Raw genomic sequence first — 17,375 nt, 5'->3', positions numbered from 1 at the left:
TTTCTACAATTCTACCACATTATCATATGACTTTTATCCTCCTGCAGGACAAATGACAGATTAAAGTATTGGTTACTTGGCTTGCAGTAGCTCATTAACACTACAAGGTCATTAGTGGAGTTACTAAACTAGCTGTAAATCTAAAAGTGACGTGACATACAGCTAAGTACGGTGACCCATGCTCAGAATTCGTTCTGTGTTTAACCCATCCAAAGTGCACACACACACACCGTGAACACACACCCAGAGCAGTGGGCAGACATTTATGCTGCGGTGCCCCGGGAGCAGTTGGGGGGGTTCGGTGCCTTGCTCAAGGGCACCTCAGTCGTGGCCGGCCGGAGACTCGAACCGAGTCAGACTCTCTAACCATTAGGCCACGACTTCCCCTAGTGCACTATAGTGTGATGATGCAGAGCTAATGATCCATACTGTGTCTTATGATAACCAAAAATAGCTACACTAGTGAAGTAACTAAAGTAAACAGTCAGCCATGTAGTAACATAAATAAAACTAGTCTATTAATATAAAACGATAGTAGATAAATAAGACATGCATTACATTAAATAAAGTGCTAAATCCCAACAGTAACCACAGCTCTGTTAACTGCAGTGTAAGATTTCTGTCTGTCTGACTTTACTGCTCTCTCAGTTGTCACTGTAACCGGAGACTGAGAGATCACACACTGGTGCTGTTCTTAATCCATCAGCTGGTCAACCATAATTAATGTGTTTGATAGAGACTTCTGTAAGTTGCTCTGGATGGATGGATGGATAAATAAATAAATAAATAAATAAATAAATAAATAAATGTACGTGCACACTCAGATGCTCAGATTGGATCAGTTTGGATGAATAAACTGCTCTGGAGTCTTAGTGTCCATCTGATCTGATCTGATCTCAGATAAACTGAGCTTTTCCTCCTAACTGCCCCTTATTTAACTGGGTTGTAATTAAAGTATTAGCATGCTGCTATGCTTAGCACTTAGCCTCATTGACAGTAATTACAGTCTGGCCTGTAGAGTGAGGATTAGCATGCTGAACATCCTCAGGAACAAAACAAACAGTGTAGCTGCGAAAAGTCAGAGCCCATGATTAACCACATCCAGGTCTATCCTGTGATCTGAGCTCCTGTTCTACACAGTTCTCTCCATGTTCTCCTGTTCTACACTGTTCTCTCCATGTTCTCCTGTTCTACACTGTTCTTCTCTCCATGTTCTCCTGTTCTACACAGTTCTCTCCATGTTCTCCTGTTCTACACAGTTCTCTCCATGTTCTCCTGTTCTACACTGTTCTCTCCATGTTCTCCTGTTCTACACTGTTCTTCTCTCCATGTTCACCTGTTCTACACAGTTCTCTCCATGTTCTCCTGTTCTACACTGTTCTCTCCATGTTCTCCTGTTCTACACTGTTCTTCTCTCCATGTTCACCTGTTCTACACTGTTCTTCTCTCCATGTTCTCCTGTTCTACACTGTTCTTCTCTCCATGTTCTCCTGTTCTACACTGTTCTTCTCTCCATTATTTTCCTTTTTGTTATTAGTGCGTTTGATTAAAACTTTTAACGCTGCCCAAGAGACAGACACTGGCTGAGACAGTTAATCTCTCTCTCTCTCTCTCTCTCTCTCTCTCTCTCTCTCTCTCTCTCTCTCTCTCTCTCTCTCTGTGTGTCATACACGCACACAAATGTTGCTTGCTTTGGTCAGAATGTGCGTGTCCTTGTACCTGTGTTTACTTTTGTGTGTTTGTTGCCTTTGCAGATGATTGGGATGCTGAAGCAGCTCAAATATCTGGACGTGTCTAAGAACAACCTGGAGATTGTTGACGAGCAGATCAGCGGCTGTGAGAACCTGCAGGACCTGCTGCTGTCCAACAACGCTCTCACACAGCTGCCCAGCTCCATAGGTACACACACGCGCACACACACACACACACACACACACACACACGGTAATGTTTCCTTTAACATTTAATTACAGCCTCGGTTCTGTTATTTATTTAGTTTGTGAATGTATTATTTAGTGTATATTTAATATTAATGTGTATGTTAGAATATTCATGATATATAGAGACCTGGTTACATCAGCAGTAGGAACACTATCAGATCATTAACAGGAAGGACCAGACTCGTCAGCAGCATCAGAGGAGTCTCTGTACATCCTGTTGAGTCCATGCAAATGTTAGAATGGTGTTGAGGTGAATGCAAATTGTTTTATTTGTTTATAACTGACTCTTTATTCAGGCACAGGACCAGCATCCAACATTTTATATATACGTGTGTGTGTGTGTGTGTGTGTGTGTGTGTGTGTGTGTGTGTGTGTGTGTGTGTGTGTGTGTGTGTGTGTGTGTGATTTATATATATTTATATTTATATATTATAATATATTATATTTTATTATATTTACACAGTGTATATATTCACATAGTGTATGTATACACACACACAGACACAACTCAAAAGGGGATTTATTAAAAAAACATGTGAGAAGACAAAACAATTGCATTTTATTTCTTACAGGACTCATGTTAATATGTAAGGCATAACAGAATGAAACAATAATCAAACTAAACATAACAAAAAAAAAAGGGAAATAATCCCTTTTCAATGTTTGCACATCTTTAGTTCTTAATATAGTGTGTTGTTCCCTTTAACGTCAGTGGTGTCATGCAGTCTTTTGTAATAATCGTACATGAGCTCCTTAATTCTCTCGGGTGGAAGAGCTGCTCATTCTTCTTTATAAAATGTCTGTAGTTTGTGTAAATTTGTTTTTTTTTGTCCTGCACAAACTGCATGTTTGAGATCTCTCCAAAGTGGCTGAATGATATTGAAGTCAGGAGACTGTGATGGGCTCCAGAACCTTCAACTTTTTCTGCTTTAGCCATTGGAGAGTCAACCTTGTCTTTGGATCATTGTGGTGTTGGAACATCCGAGATCGTCCCATGTGCAGCTTTTTTTTCTGGGACGTGGTGCTCGGTGGTGAAGTTGTTGGACTACTGATCGGAAAGCCACGAGTAGAAATCCCATGTGCACTTAGCTGCCACTGCTGGGCCCTGAACAAGGCCCTTAACTCTCTATTGCTCAGTTGCATAAATTGATATTTTGTTCACTTTTCTCCAAACATAGTGATTATGGTTGTGACTATAAAGTTTAGCTGTGGTCTCATCACTCCACATGACTCTGCTCCAGAAGCTGTGAGTCTTGTCTAGGTTCTGTCTGGTGTACTAAAGGAGGGGCTTGAGAGAGAGAGAGTGAGGTCATGTAGGTCATTTGTGTTCAAGTCCTTCCTTATTGTGCTCCTTGAAACAGCAACACTTTTTTCTGTACTTCTGGCAGTAGAAATCTTTCTCGCTCTCCCTGACCATAGCTGAGTATCAACAGAACCTTTTATTTTCCACCTCTTTATCAGAGTCTGAACAGCACTGACTAACTAAAGTTCCTCTACCTTATTACGCAGGTCAGTTGGCAGTTTTTTATCTTCCCCATGGTGCAGTATCCAGCCATGTCAGTGTATCACCTCATGAGCTGAGAAACTCTCTCACTATTTATGTACAGATACTAATTACAATTACAGTGAGTCACAGGTGTGAAAACGTCCCTTTAATAGCCATTTAAAGCTCTGTGTGTCGACCTGTGTAATGGGGACAAACTTTGTTTTAAAGAGTCAAACAACCAGGTGATAATTATTGACTTCACATGACAACGATCCTTAAATAAGAAACATTAGCATTATCAGTCATATTTTCATAACTATTTCATTGAGGGTATGCAAACTTTTTAGCACACCTGTATATGACGTGCGTTGTGTTTTGTCCCGAGTGATGATAGACCAGCATTACCAGTTTAACATCTCTATCTGCTGCTGGTTATTAATGAAATGTTTTAAAGTGGATTGGAAGTGCTGAATACTGACAAAGAAAACCGCTTGGCCATAAATATTCTCTGTTACACACACACACACACACACACATTGTGATGTAATGTTCTAACTCTCACACACTGCCCCCTTCTGTGCAAGGGTGTACTGGATATGGATATGGATCACTTCTCAGAAAAATATATGCAGACTTATTTCTCTTTCTCTTTCTCTCTTTCTAGGCTCTCTGAAGAAGCTGACTGCTCTGAAGGTGGATGAGAATCAACTTGTGTGTTTGCCAGAGTCGTTAGGCGGGTAAGTGTGTGTGTGTGTGTGTGTGTGTGTGTGTGTGTGTGTGTGTGTGTGTGTGTGTGTGTGTGTGTGTGTGTGTGTGTGTGAGACAGAGAGAGAGGTCTGTGACTGATCTGTGGAACTCGCATTAATCACTGCCTCCATCACTGTGTTTGGCTCTGAGCTCTAATGGCTGAGGCAAAGAGGTGGAGACAGAGAGGGGCAGTCAGATGGGCATTTGATCCCTACACAGGGTGAGGGGGAGAGACAGAGAGGGGCAGTCAGATGGGCATCTGATCCCTACACAGGGTGAGGTAGAGAGACAGAGAGGGGCGGTCAGATGGGCATCTGATCCCTACACAGGGTGAGGGAGAGAGACAGAGAGGGGCAGTCAGATGGGCATCTGATCCCTACACAGGGTGAGGGAGAGAGACAGAGAGGGGCAGTCAGATGGGCATCTGATCCCTACACAGGGTGAGGGAGAGAGATAGACTCGGATGGAAAAAGACGTGAGCAACAGACAGACTGTTAGAACAGGGTAGAACAGACTTATTTTATATAACACTCTTTCTCTCTGTATTCCTGGACATAATTGTGATGATTAGCCCTCAGGCTCTCACATGGACTAAGATAATCTGTTAGATGGGATTATACATCTGAGCTTTAATCTCAGCAGAGGGTTTACAGTGTACTGATTAATACAGATTTAATCTTTGATTTCATTAGTGTGATTTGTTGTTCTCTCTCAACCAGACTGTGAACATCTGCTGTGACTTACAGCTCTGTTTCATTCATCCCATCCTCAAATCCTCTTTAATCTGAGAGCTGCAGCAAGTGTGAAGAGTGTGAAGAGTGTGTGTGTGTGTGATCATGTATTCCTGTATTCCTGCTATTCCCCTACAGTCATTAGTGTTAATTGTGTATAATCGTTATCTTGTCATCTCTCTCTACAGGCTCACAGCACTAGACGAGTTGGACTGCAGCTTTAATGAGATCGAGTCTCTCCCTGCTTCTGTGGGAAATTGTGTGAACCTGCGCACCTTTGCAGCTGACCATAACTTCCTCACCCAGCTGCCTCCTGAGGTCAGAACCCCAACACTCATCCCTTTTATTACATGGTCGTCAGTTGTTATAAAGAGTGAACACTAATATTTATAACTGTCACCATAACATTAATGGTTAGAGAAAATGCTGACTGGCTGCTAAACAAATGCAGAGTTAGGGCTCAGGTGTCACAGACAGACAGGATTTATATTCCTGTGTGTGGTGAAGGAGTTAAAGGAGCGTTCTCATGATATTTTAATGTTCCTACATCATGCATTAATCTTTAGGCATTAAAGTGTGTGTGTGTGTGTGTGTGTGTGTGTGTGTGTGTGTGTGTGTGTGTGTGTGTGTGTGTCAGGTCGGCTGCTGGAAGAATGTCACTGTGCTGTTTCTGCACTCCAATAAACTGGAGTCTCTGCCTGAGGAGATGGGAGACATGCAGAAGCTCAAGGTCATCAATCTGAGCGACAACAAGTGAGACACACACACACACACACACACACACACTCACTCTAATCCTGCACAGCTGTCTCATGGGTAATTTAAGTGACTGTCCTTGATCATTTTGTAGTGCTTGGATTTGCACAGATTAGCAGGTGTTGCTATCTACACACCGACTCCACCACCTTTATTGGAAAGGATGAATGTAAATTAATCAACACCTTCTGACCAATCAGAGTTCAGGATTCAATATTGCTGCAGTTTTAGTGCACGCTATTAGTTTTATTTGGTGTATTACAACTAGACATTAGCTGGATGTGCAGTTAGAATGGTGAGTGGACTCAGGATTGTTACAGCATGAACATGAACAGTCTTTGTAAATAATGACTTTGATTTGAGCTGGGGGGGCACGGTGGCTTAGTGGTTAGCACGTTCTCCTCACACCTCAAGGGTTGGGGGTTCGATTCCTGCCTCCGCCTTGTGTGTGTGGAGTTTGCATGTTCTCCCCGTGCCTCGGGGGTTTCCTCCGGTTTCCTCCCCCGGTCCAAAGACATGCATGGTAGGTTGATTGGCATCTCTGGGAAATTGTCCGTAGTGTGTGAGTGTGTGAGAGTGTGTGTGTGCCCTGTGATGGGTTGGCACTCCGTCCAGGGTGTATCCTGCCTCGATGCCCGATGACGCCTGAGATAGGCACAGGCTCCCCGTGACCCGAGAAGTTCAGATAAGCGGTAGGGAATGAATGAATGAATAAATGATTTGAGCTAAAGCCTGTCTCTGGATCCAGCTATCTATTTATTAAGCCAAATAGAACAGCTGTTCCTCATCTGGAATGTTTTAGATCATCGCATCATGAGCTTCCGACTTGTTTTTTTATCTTTGACTCATGTGTGTTAGGACAGCTTGTGAGGCTGTGAGTTGGTGTGATGTGGTTGGTGTAGGTGAGTGCAGGAGAAACAGGATGTTATTCACACTAGCAGTATGTGACTGTGTTTCAGACACAACACCACAAGATCTGATCTGAACTCTGTGCTCTCTTACAATCAGCTAGGAGATAGGAGTCGCTTGTAGTCAGTTTGGGCGTGGCTTATCCAGCATGCGTTTGGTTTGGTTTTAATTTGGTTGGGAAACATATTTAGCTTTGCGGCTGTATATAACATCAAATAAAGGATAGCTGTAATGTTTGTAGCTATATATAACTTCTAGCAACGAATAACAGGCGTGTGATTTACACGCTCCTCCTTGTCCTCAGATTACATTAGAAAAGTGAGCTAACTGTACCGAGACAAAATAAACACGAAATTCAATTTTCACAGCAGCTCACAGACAGTTAAAGTGCAGATATTAAAGTGTTACAATAGGAAGAAAGAAAACTTTAAAACACTATAAAAAAAACACTAAATTTTATAAAATATTGCACAATAACATCACTGTAATGTAGTGTTCTAATGGTACAGTGGCTAATCACCACTGGGGGTGTAACAGCCTGCTGCTGGGAGATCTACACAGGGTCTCTACAGCTATACTGTACTATACAGCTGTACTAGCCACGTACACTGCAGAGACACCACTGATCTCTACTACTGTCTTATAGCCTTTATTTTGTCACTTCTTTACATCATCATATCTAATTTGCATAGAATTAATAAACATTAGGTTCTCTGGGTCGCACCGTACTGTACATACAAAATGAACACTTTTGCTCATTAATGTGAAGGGTGTGCAACGTCTCTTCTCTTTCATGTGTTCAGGTTGAAGAATCTTCCTTACAGCTTTACCAAGTTAAATCAGATCACTGCTATGTGGCTCTCAGAGAACCAGGTGAGAGACCCAGCTGAGAACACTGATCACACCCACAGGACTAAAGCTCTCCACAGTAATACTGTCTGTGCGCGCGTGTGTCTGTGCGCGCGTGTCCGCGTGCGTGTGTGTGTTTGTGTCTGTGCATGTGTGTGTCTGTGTGTGTGTGTCTGTGCATGCGTGTGTTTGTGTGTCTGTGTGTCTGCGCGTGCGTGTGTGTCTGCGCGTGCGTGTGTCTGCGCGCGCGTGCGTGCGTGTCTGCGCGTGCGTGTCTGCGCGTGTGTGTCTGCGCGTGCGTGCGTGTGTGTCTGCGCGTGTGTGTCTGTGCGCGTGTGTCTGTGCGCGTGTGTCTGCACGTGTGTGTCTGCGCGTGCGTGTCTGTGCGCGTGTGTGTCTGCGCGTGCGTGCGTGTGTGTCTGTGCGCGTGTGTGTCTGCGCGTGCGTGCGTGTGTCTGCGCATGCGTGCGTGTGTGTCTGTGCGCGTGCGTGTCTGCGCGTGTGTGTGTGTCTGTGCGTATTTGTCACTATGTGACAATTTCCTGATTCATCATTTGAACCTATTATAAAGTTGACAAGAGGCATAAAGTTTAGAAAGGCAGCAATCTGCACTCTCATCATGGAAACTGAAGTGAGTCTGAGGCTCTGAGTCAGAACGGATCTCATGATGGATCTCATGATGGATCTCATGATGGATCTCATAGTCATCTTCTTATATTTCTCTCTGCAGTCCAAACCCCTGATCCCCCTGCAGAAGGAGGAGGAACCTGACACACACAGAACTGTTCTCACCAACTATATGTTCCCCCAGCAGAGCCGAACAGAGGAGTGTGGGTATCCACCTCTCTCTCTCTCTCTCTCTCTCTCTCTCTCTCTCTCTCTCTCTCTCTCTCTCTCTCTCTCTCTCTCTCTCTCTCTCTCTCTCTCTCTTTTTTAACATAAGATATGAGACACAGTGTAACACCACTGAGGTTTACAGAATGATAATAATTACTAGATAATAATAATAATAATATTTACATATATAATTTTTTTACATGCATTATGATTTCATTTTAAATTAATTAAAATGTATTATTTAATGTCATTTAAATTAAATAATAATTAAAAATAACATTTGAATATTTCAGATTCATGTCACCAAGTTTTATACACAGCTTTCTACATTGACATTTTTTCATATTTACACGATTTTACAAAAATGTAAAATATACAAGCTTATTAACACTCCATGTAGTGAACATGTCATTATTTCTCAGTTCAGCTGAGGATTCGGACTCAAATATCAGTACAATACAAAATATATAGTAAAAAAAAACTAATGGGAAACGTGTCAGTTGATGATAGTCATCTGTACTACTCTTGTAAATATTTTAAATTAAATTCTGAATATCACTTTTCCTTAATGTAGTCATTGTGCTTCCTTATTGAAGACCACTTGAGTGTAAAGAGAGAGAGATAAAACGTATAGCATCAGACACACATCTCTCTGTAAGGCAGATTCATTTCTACACAAACACTATTCCTGTAGACGTTTAGTGTATAAGAGATTGGAGTAAACAGTAAAGTCTTGTGTTCTCCTGCAGGAAGTTCTTATCTGTAATAAATGCTCACACACACATTGAGATACAGAGCACAGATTGTTGTGTAACATGCCTCAGCCTCCTGATCTCTGAACATTGTCTCTCATGCAGACTCTCAGAACTCAGACAGTGAGAGCTTTAACCCCACCCTGTGGGAAGAACAGCGTAAACAGCGAGCGCAAGTGGCCTTCGAGTGTGATGAAGACAAGGATGAGAGAGAGGCTCCTTCAAGGGTTAGTTCTTTTCTTTCTTTTTGTTTTTTATACCTCCTGCTGTTGTTCCACCCTTTCTCTTGCTCCTCTTTGGGGTTCCCCTGTCCACCTTGTGCAGAACCTTTAACATGCTCTCTCTCTCACTCTCTCTGTCTGTCTGTCTCTCTGTCTGTTTGTCTCTCTCTCTCTGTTTTCTCTCTATCTCTCTGTCTTCTCTCTCACTGTCTGTCTCTCTCTCTCTCTCTCTCTGTCTATCTCTCTCACTCTCTCTTTCTCTCTTCTCTCTCTCTCTCTGTCTGTCTCTCTCTCACTCTCTCTCTGTCTGTCTCTTTCTCTTCTCTCTCTCTGTCTGTCTCTCTCTCACTCTCTCTCACTCTCTCTCTCTGTCTGTCTCTCTCTCACTCTCTCTCTCTCTCTTACTCTCTCTCTTTCTCTCCTCTCTCTCTCTTTCTCTTTCTGTCTGTCTCTGTCTCATACATTTATGTAAAGTGTTACAGGTGTAAAAGGTCTCTGTACTATAAAGCCTTACAGTGATGAATACATTACTACTGTGTTATTTTAGAAAGTGACTAACTGTATTTCCGTATAATGACATGGACTGGATTTATGTCTTTGTCTTGCCATGCATTGGTCATTAGCTGGGGTTCATTGACGGTTGCCATGGTTTTCCAATATATATCCCACAAGTGAGACTTGATCACATGGACTTCACACCTACCTACGATTCATAGCCACATATTGAGTTTTCTTGTAAGAAAATCTAAAGCTTGAAGCAACACCACGTGTGTCAGCGACGGCTTCTGTAGCAGTAACGAATATCTGATAGGATCTAAGACCCAGGGATAAGGTTACACAGTGGAGGGGAAAAGAACCACACCATCCCTCACTTCTGGTGGTCACTAGTAACACTAATGTTACTGTAAACATGTGGGTGGGTGTGTGTGTGTGGGGGGGGTATGTTTAGGGTGTGAGAGTGACAGATTCAGCCAGATTGATGTTTGGGTTTTACAGGTGACTTACTGAAATGAATATAAACATATATTCAGCTTCCTCTTTGAATCCAGACACAATCAGACTGTATACACAAGATACTGAATTGGACACTCAAGACTTACAGCACATGCTTTACCTTTAGACAGTAAAGAATCCACAACATGAGATTTCTGTAACAAGAATGACCGTTAAACGTATATTAATGGACTGCAATGCTCTTAATGACACTAGATAACTCCGATAATACAGAGAACCTCATCAGGTTCTTATTGATCATTAAAGTGAAGGTCCTCATATAGCATTATGTATATATAGCATCATGTGTTCTTATTGACGCAGTTTAAATACTGTAAAAATTCTGTTGTTTTAATACTAAGAACTACATCTCACTTTACCTGCCTCCATCTTGCCATGAAGTTAGCCTATAATGCTTGCATGGCATGTTGTGTTTGTGTGTTACGCCTGGATCGTCCTCTCGTTTAGAGGAAGTGTGTGAGCACCTGCTTAGATTTCTACACCACAATGACATGAAATCTGTCAGAAGATGAAAATTAGACTAAGTTTCTGTCCCAGCGTGTGTAATAATTTCAGGGAGTCGATGGAGTTTTAAATTAGAGGAAGAATAAAATAAAATACACAAATTTAGCACTTTTTGAAATGAGTTTGTGTAACTAATAATAATATGTTTAGATTCAGTTATAGTGGTTTTTGCTACATGGAATAATCACTTGATCTAAGGGTGTACAAACTTTTGCTTTCTTTTCATTGATATTACTGTGATTTTTATTCTCCATGTTTTTCTCTCTGTAATATGCTCACAGTCTGTTTATCTTGCTTTGAGATTGTGTTTAGCCTCCTGGCGAGTGTGTGTGAGAGTGTGTGTGTGTGTGTGTGTGTGAGTGTGTGTGTGTGTGTGTGCGCGTGTCCGGTGTTAATTTTCCAAAAACACACGCAGTCCTTCAAGCTGTCCCTGTCTGATAGCCCCTGTCTCATAGCCCCTGTCTGATAGCCCCTGACCGTCTGAGTATCCACACTGTCCATTTGGTCAGAACAGAAGGCTGAGATTTAATCTCACGCTGTGAAGTTGTCGTTCCTGAGATGACCTGAATCACAACCACAATATAAATGCACAAAAACCGGTACAGTGAGGAAGTTGTTAAAGCGTATTATGGTGTGTGTGTGTTCAGGAAGGGAATCTGAGGCGTTACCCCACACCGTACCCTGACGAGCTGAAGAACATGGTGAAAACAGCGCAGTCTGTCGCTCACCGCCTCAAAGAGGATGAATCTGGAGACGAGACGGCTGGAGAGAGGAACCACATTGGAGTGCAGAGTGTAGGAGTGAAGGTGAGCACTCGCACTTACTCCCATAAACAATCATTTTTCATAAACATCTAGAAGGTGAAGAGCTGCATGCTGGATAAAACAAAACTAGGACCAACATGGACATTATTTGTGAAACTTGTGTAACTGTGATGTGAATCACACGTCTAACAGTATTTAAAAACATTTACTTTATATTTAATGGCATGAAATCAGCATAGTCACGTTCCTGGGTCTAAATCAGGATAACATTTAGTTTAGTTTGGTTCTGACTAGAAATATAATGATCTTGTGTATCTTGTGGCTGTTCCCTGTTTGGGGTCTCCACAGCGGATCACCCGGTCCACGTGCTGTTAATGATGCAACCCTCCCATTATGTGTGTTTGGGTCCGGCACTGAGAGGTAACTTGTTGGCCTTCGATCTGTTCTTCTCCAGGTGATTGACTCCCTGTGTACCAACGGTAAAGCACTTGAACCGGAGTCCAAGGCTCCGGTCCAGAATTTTACTCCACCTGAGTTGAGAGATGTTCCAGATAACTGTGACACGGAGTGGATCCCACTGAAGAGCTCAGAGAGCACAGGACCCACGGCTAACTACGAGGACACACTTGAGGTCATAAATCATGGAAACTTTAATCAGCAAAACCTCTTCTGGGGGTTCAGGGGTGTGTCCATGTTGCATATTCTGGTTCATTGACGCACAAATTGCGTGGTGTTTTTTCTTTTTTGTTGCAGGAATCAGAGGAGCTGTCATCTGATGAAGAGGAGATGAAGATCGCAGAGATGAGACCTCCTCTTATTGAGATCTCCATCAACCAGCCCAAAGTGGTGGCACTCAGCAAAGACAAGAAGGGTACTGGGCCTTATTTTATCCTGGTTGAAGATGTTTTAAGACTAAACTGTGAAAATATCTAAATAACTTTTGAATAAATGAATTAATAAATTAACAAGCAAATAAACAATAAATAAGGCACAGATATATTAACAAGTACTTGGAAACTTAAGATGAACAACACACACATACACACATCTACAAACACACACACACACACACTAATATAATTTCTTGTCTGTCCTGCTTCAGATGACAGTAAAGACGCAGACTCGTTGCTGGATGAGACGGTGGCCAACAGTAACCAGAACAATAGTAACTGTTCCTCACCATCCCGCATGTCTGACTCTGTGTCTTTAACCACAGACAGCAGCCAGGACAACTCACTGTGTACTCCTGAGAGAGAGACCAAGGTCCCTCTCATCCCCAAGAACAGGTACACATCATCATCATCATCATCATCTGCACAATGACATTTCATCAGGAATCTCCTACAGATTGAAGCTGTTTATATGTGCAGGTCAAAACAAAATGATTTTGGTTTAATGCCATGCTAAGAAGCTCAGTCATTAAGATTCTCGGCTGCTGATCAGGAGGTTGTGAGTTCAAATCCCAGCCCCACAGAACTAGTATTTGTCAGTCTCACCCAGAATAGAATGAGTAAATATAAATACTGATATGTAACTATAGCAGCACATTTATTTTTTGTGATGTTTAATTAAAATGTGCACACACTTATTTATTGTAATGGTAACCTATACACGACACGGATACACGACACTGATACACGACACTGATACACAACTCTGATACACAACTCTGATACACGACACGGATACACAACTCTGATACACGACACGGATACACGACACGGATACACGACACGGATACACGACTCTGATACACGACACGGATACACGACACGGATACACAACTCTGATACACGACACGGATACACAACTCTGATACACAACTCTGATACACGACACGGATACACAACTCTGATACACGACACGGATACACGACACGGATACACGACACGGATACACAACTCTGATACACGACACGGATACACGACACGGATACACAACTCTGATACACAACTCTGATACACAACTCTGATACACAACTCTGATACACGACACGGACACACGACACGGATACATAACATGGATACACGACACGGATACATGACATGGATACACGACACGGATACACGACACGGATACACAAAACTTTACGTTAAATTGCACACACGTTTTTGAAATTTCTTTTCTTTTCTTTTTTTTTTTAAATAAATAAATAAATAAATAAATAAATAAATAAATAAAATGTCTTTTAGGCACGAGGATGAGAACCTGAATCAGCTGAAGGAGACCGTTCCACTACTGCAGAACTGTAATGGCTCGGATACCTCGCTGCAGGCTGTGCTGAAGAACCAGCACACCTACGAGAGTAAAACAGGTACCAACATGTCTGACTACGAGCTTTCCATGGAGGAGAAGCTGGCGCTCATTGAGAAGGACATTAACAATGGTGTGTCCGAGTCCTACAGCAAGTGGGATCAGATCAACATGAACGTCTCTTATGAAAACACGGAGAAGACCAAGAGCACTTCCACAGGGGAGACGAGGCTCAGCAGCAACAACAACACCAGCTCTGTGGAGAACTTTAACAGTGGGAACCAGAACATCCAAACACAGCAGGGGGAAGGCATGACTAAGCACGAAGTTGTCCGGGTGGTTATGGTGTCCAGCGACATGTCTCTGTCTCGCAGCACGGAGGAACTGACTCCTGAGAAGAGATGTCCTCCAGCAACCGTGATGAAATCTCAGAGCGTCAGCAACATGGAGGTTGGTGGAATGAAGCTGTACTCCATGGAAGGTGAGGTTCCTCCGTACGAGTGTGTGGTGGGTTCTCCGGCTGTCCCGGGCCCACAGTGCCAGAGCATTGTTCGTTCCAAATCAGCCTCGCTGCTTGACGAGCAGCCGCTGCAGGTCCACCCTGGTTCCTCGGGTTCCTCCTCTGACCTCCTGAATTCCAGCTCCAGAGGTCCGGCTCGTTATCCCGTTGCCCCCCCACCTCAGTATAATGTCCAGTATGCAAGCAGCACTATGCCTAAAGAGAACTTCTGGTGCCAGCGTACCCCAGTGCCCCCCGATCAGTCCTATCTCCCTCCTCAGCTCTCCTTTGCAAACACCAACTTCTCCAATCGCAACAATGCGCCTCCATACCCCCACCAGCCTCAGCAGCGTGGCCCACCCAAAACACCGGATATGTGGGCCAAGGATCGCATTCTGCCCCCCGGTGTACAGAGAAACCCTGTGCAGAGGCAGAGCAGCACCGCCTCCAATGCATCTATGGTGATGGTTGAACCTCGCCGTGTCCCTGGCCCTGACGGTGACTACGTGAGCTACAGAGAGATCCACAGTATGCCCCGAGCTCCTCCACAGATGAATCTCCCGAGACCTCTTTCAGCCCGCACTTACAGTGTGGATGAGGGGAACGCACCACGCCCACACAGCACCCGTCCACAACCACACGAGCTCCCTGAGAGAACCATGTCTGTCTGTGACTTCAGCTACCAGCAAGGCAGCCCAAGCAAGCGGCCCAACGTTCGGGTGAAATCTGAGCACTCGCTTCTGGATGGAGCTCCTGGTGGTGGTGGCAGGGTGCCGGCTGACTGGAGAGACCAGGTTATGAGGCACATTGAGTCCAAGAAGATGGAGAAGATGGTAAGTGAGACAAGAAGGGGTTTAACATTTTAATGCTGTTAATAGACTTAATGGACTTCTCAGGCTCAACAGATCTAGATTTTTTTCCCCCAAATGTTCTCCAGTTATACAGAATATAACATGACAGGTTGGTTGGTGTGAGGGAGGTGGAGATGCTGCAGATTAATGTTCTGTAACCGCACATCCCTGGTGTTTTATACAGTAGCAGTTTACACACTTTTCTACATAGGGAGCTTGTTCCTGTTCCTGTTCCCATTTTTTGCAGCTATAAACAGTAACTCTGACCAGAATGCTCCTTTTAATATATTATTACTCAGTGTTTGTGTGTGAATTGTTCTGCATGTGTGTTTCTTTCATTAACACATTAACACACTAACACCTTCACTTTATTAACACCCTGCATGTATTCAGCTCTCTGTATCACTAATGCATGTTCACTTAATTCTCCATTGTGTGCGTGTATGTCGTGTGTGTATGTCATGTGTGTGTATGTCGTGTGTGTGTATGTCGTGTGTGTGTATGTCGTGTGTGTGTATGTCATGTGTGTGTGTATGTCATGTGTGTGTGTATGTCATGTGTGTGTGTATGTCATGTGTGTGTGTATGTCATGTGTGTGTGTATGTCGTGTGTGTGTATGTCGTGTGTGTGTATGTCGTGTGTGTGTATGTCGTGTGTGTGTATGTCGTGTGCGTGTGTATGTCGTGTGCGTGTGTATGTCGTGTGCGTGTGTATGTTGTGTGTGTGTGTGTATGTCGTGTGTGTGTGTGTATGTCGTGTGTGTGTGTGTATGTCGTGTGTGTGTGTATGTCGTGTGTGTGTGTGTTTGTCTTGTGTGTGTGTGTATGTCGTGTGTGTGTGTGTGTCTGTCGTGTGTGTGTGTGTGTATGTCGTGTGTGTGTGTGTGTATGTCGTGTGTGTGTGTATGTCGTGTGTGTGTGTATGTCGTGTGTGTGTGTATGTCGTGTGTGTGTGTGTATGTCGTGTGTGTGTGTGTATGTCGTGTGTGTGTGTATGTCGTGTGTGTATGTCGTGTGTGTGTGTGTGTATGTCGTGTGTGTGTGTGTGTATGTCGTGTGTGTGTGTGTGTATGTCGTGTGTGTGTATGTCGTGTGTGTGTGTGTGTGTGTGTGTGTGTCGTGTGTGTGTGTATGTCGTGTGTGTATGTCGTGTGTGTATGTCGTGTGTGTATGTCGTGTGTGTATGTCGTGTGTGTGTGTCGTGTGTGTGTCGTGTGTGTGTGTCGTGTGTGTGTGTGTGTGTATGGTGTGTGTGTGTATGGTGTGTGTGTGTATGGTGTGTGTGTGTATGGTGTGTGTGTGTATGGTGTGTGTGTGTATGTCGTGTGTGTGTGTCGTGTGTGTGTGTGTATGTCGTGTGTGTGTGTGTGTGTATGGTGTGTGTGTGTATGTTGTGTGTGTGTATGTCGTGTGTGTGTGTGTGTATGGTGTGTGTGTGTGTGTGTATGTCGTGTGTGTGCGTGTATGTCGTGTGTGTGTGTGTGTGCTCTCAGACCATGCTGTCTCGGTCTTTGGTCACTCTCAGTGGTAGTCAGAGCTCTCTGGCCATGAGCATTGTAGATGGACGGCAGCTTGGAGTCCACAGGCCCAGCGTGAGTACATGTACCAAAAGGGATTAAACCTCATAACCTCCTGGTAAACCTCCCCAGTGTTTCTCCCAAGCCTGCAGTGTGGGTTCTAATGGGCTGTTCTCTATTCATCTTCATTTAATCAGTTCACCTGCACTGGAATAAGTGTGTGTGTGTGTGTGTGTGTGTGTGTGTGTGTGTGTGTGTGTGTGTGTGTGTGTGTGTGTGTGTGTGTGTGTGTGTGTGTGTGTGTGTGTGTGTGTGTGTGTGTGTGTGAGTGTGTGTGTGAGTGTGTGTGTGAGTGTGTGTGTGAGTGTGTGTGTGAGTGTGTGTGTGAGTGTGTGTGTGAGTGTGTGTGTGTGTGTGTGTGTGTGTGTGTGTGTGTGTGTGTGTGTGTGTGCACTTTGGATCGGTTAAACACAGAGAACGAATTCTGAGTCTGGGTCACCGTACTTAGCCGTACGTCACGTCACTTTACTTTTTCCACATAACTTTGAGATTGATGACCATCATCTCCTAATTTAAAACAAATGAACAGCAGTGAGGGTCAGTACTTTCCTCCCAGTGCAGCAGGGACCTTTTGTATAAAATCAGAGCTGGCTGTCTGGACACGAGGAAAGGGATCAGATTAATGTTCAGGTGGAAAAACAGGGTGACGAGGACAGAATTGTCTGAGGGCAGAGAAGAGAAACCCA

At 43.7% G+C, this 17,375-nt stretch overlaps 1 protein-coding gene across 3 annotated transcripts in view; it reads left to right on the top strand.

The window, feature by feature from the left end:
• Positions 1-17,375, top strand: part of erbin (erbb2 interacting protein) — a 55,653-nt gene that overhangs the window by 31,328 nt on the left and 6,950 nt on the right. For 2 of the 3 annotated variants that reach the window (XM_027162351.2, XM_027162349.2), the window contains 13 exons: positions 1,755-1,899; positions 4,091-4,163; positions 5,093-5,222; positions 5,542-5,657; positions 7,373-7,442; positions 8,149-8,248; positions 9,113-9,234; positions 11,394-11,552; positions 11,965-12,141; positions 12,264-12,381; positions 12,613-12,796; positions 13,703-15,095; positions 16,606-16,704. In XM_027162351.2, coding sequence (XP_027018152.1) covers positions 1,755-1,899; positions 4,091-4,163; positions 5,093-5,222; positions 5,542-5,657; positions 7,373-7,442; positions 8,149-8,248; positions 9,113-9,234; positions 11,394-11,552; positions 11,965-12,141; positions 12,264-12,381; positions 12,613-12,796; positions 13,703-15,095; positions 16,606-16,704 — 2,886 coding nt within the window. The remainder of the gene's footprint in view (positions 1-1,754; positions 1,900-4,090; positions 4,164-5,092; positions 5,223-5,541; positions 5,658-7,372; positions 7,443-8,148; positions 8,249-9,112; positions 9,235-11,393; positions 11,553-11,964; positions 12,142-12,263; positions 12,382-12,612; positions 12,797-13,702; positions 15,096-16,605; positions 16,705-17,375) is intronic. The other variant, XM_047804552.1, reaches the window with a different exon arrangement.

Source organism: Tachysurus fulvidraco, chromosome 20, assembly GCF_022655615.1.
Source record: "Tachysurus fulvidraco isolate hzauxx_2018 chromosome 20, HZAU_PFXX_2.0, whole genome shotgun sequence".
NCBI classification, from domain to species: Eukaryota; Metazoa; Chordata; class Actinopteri; order Siluriformes; family Bagridae; genus Tachysurus; species Tachysurus fulvidraco.
This window is presented reverse-complemented; position numbering and strand designations above follow the sequence as displayed.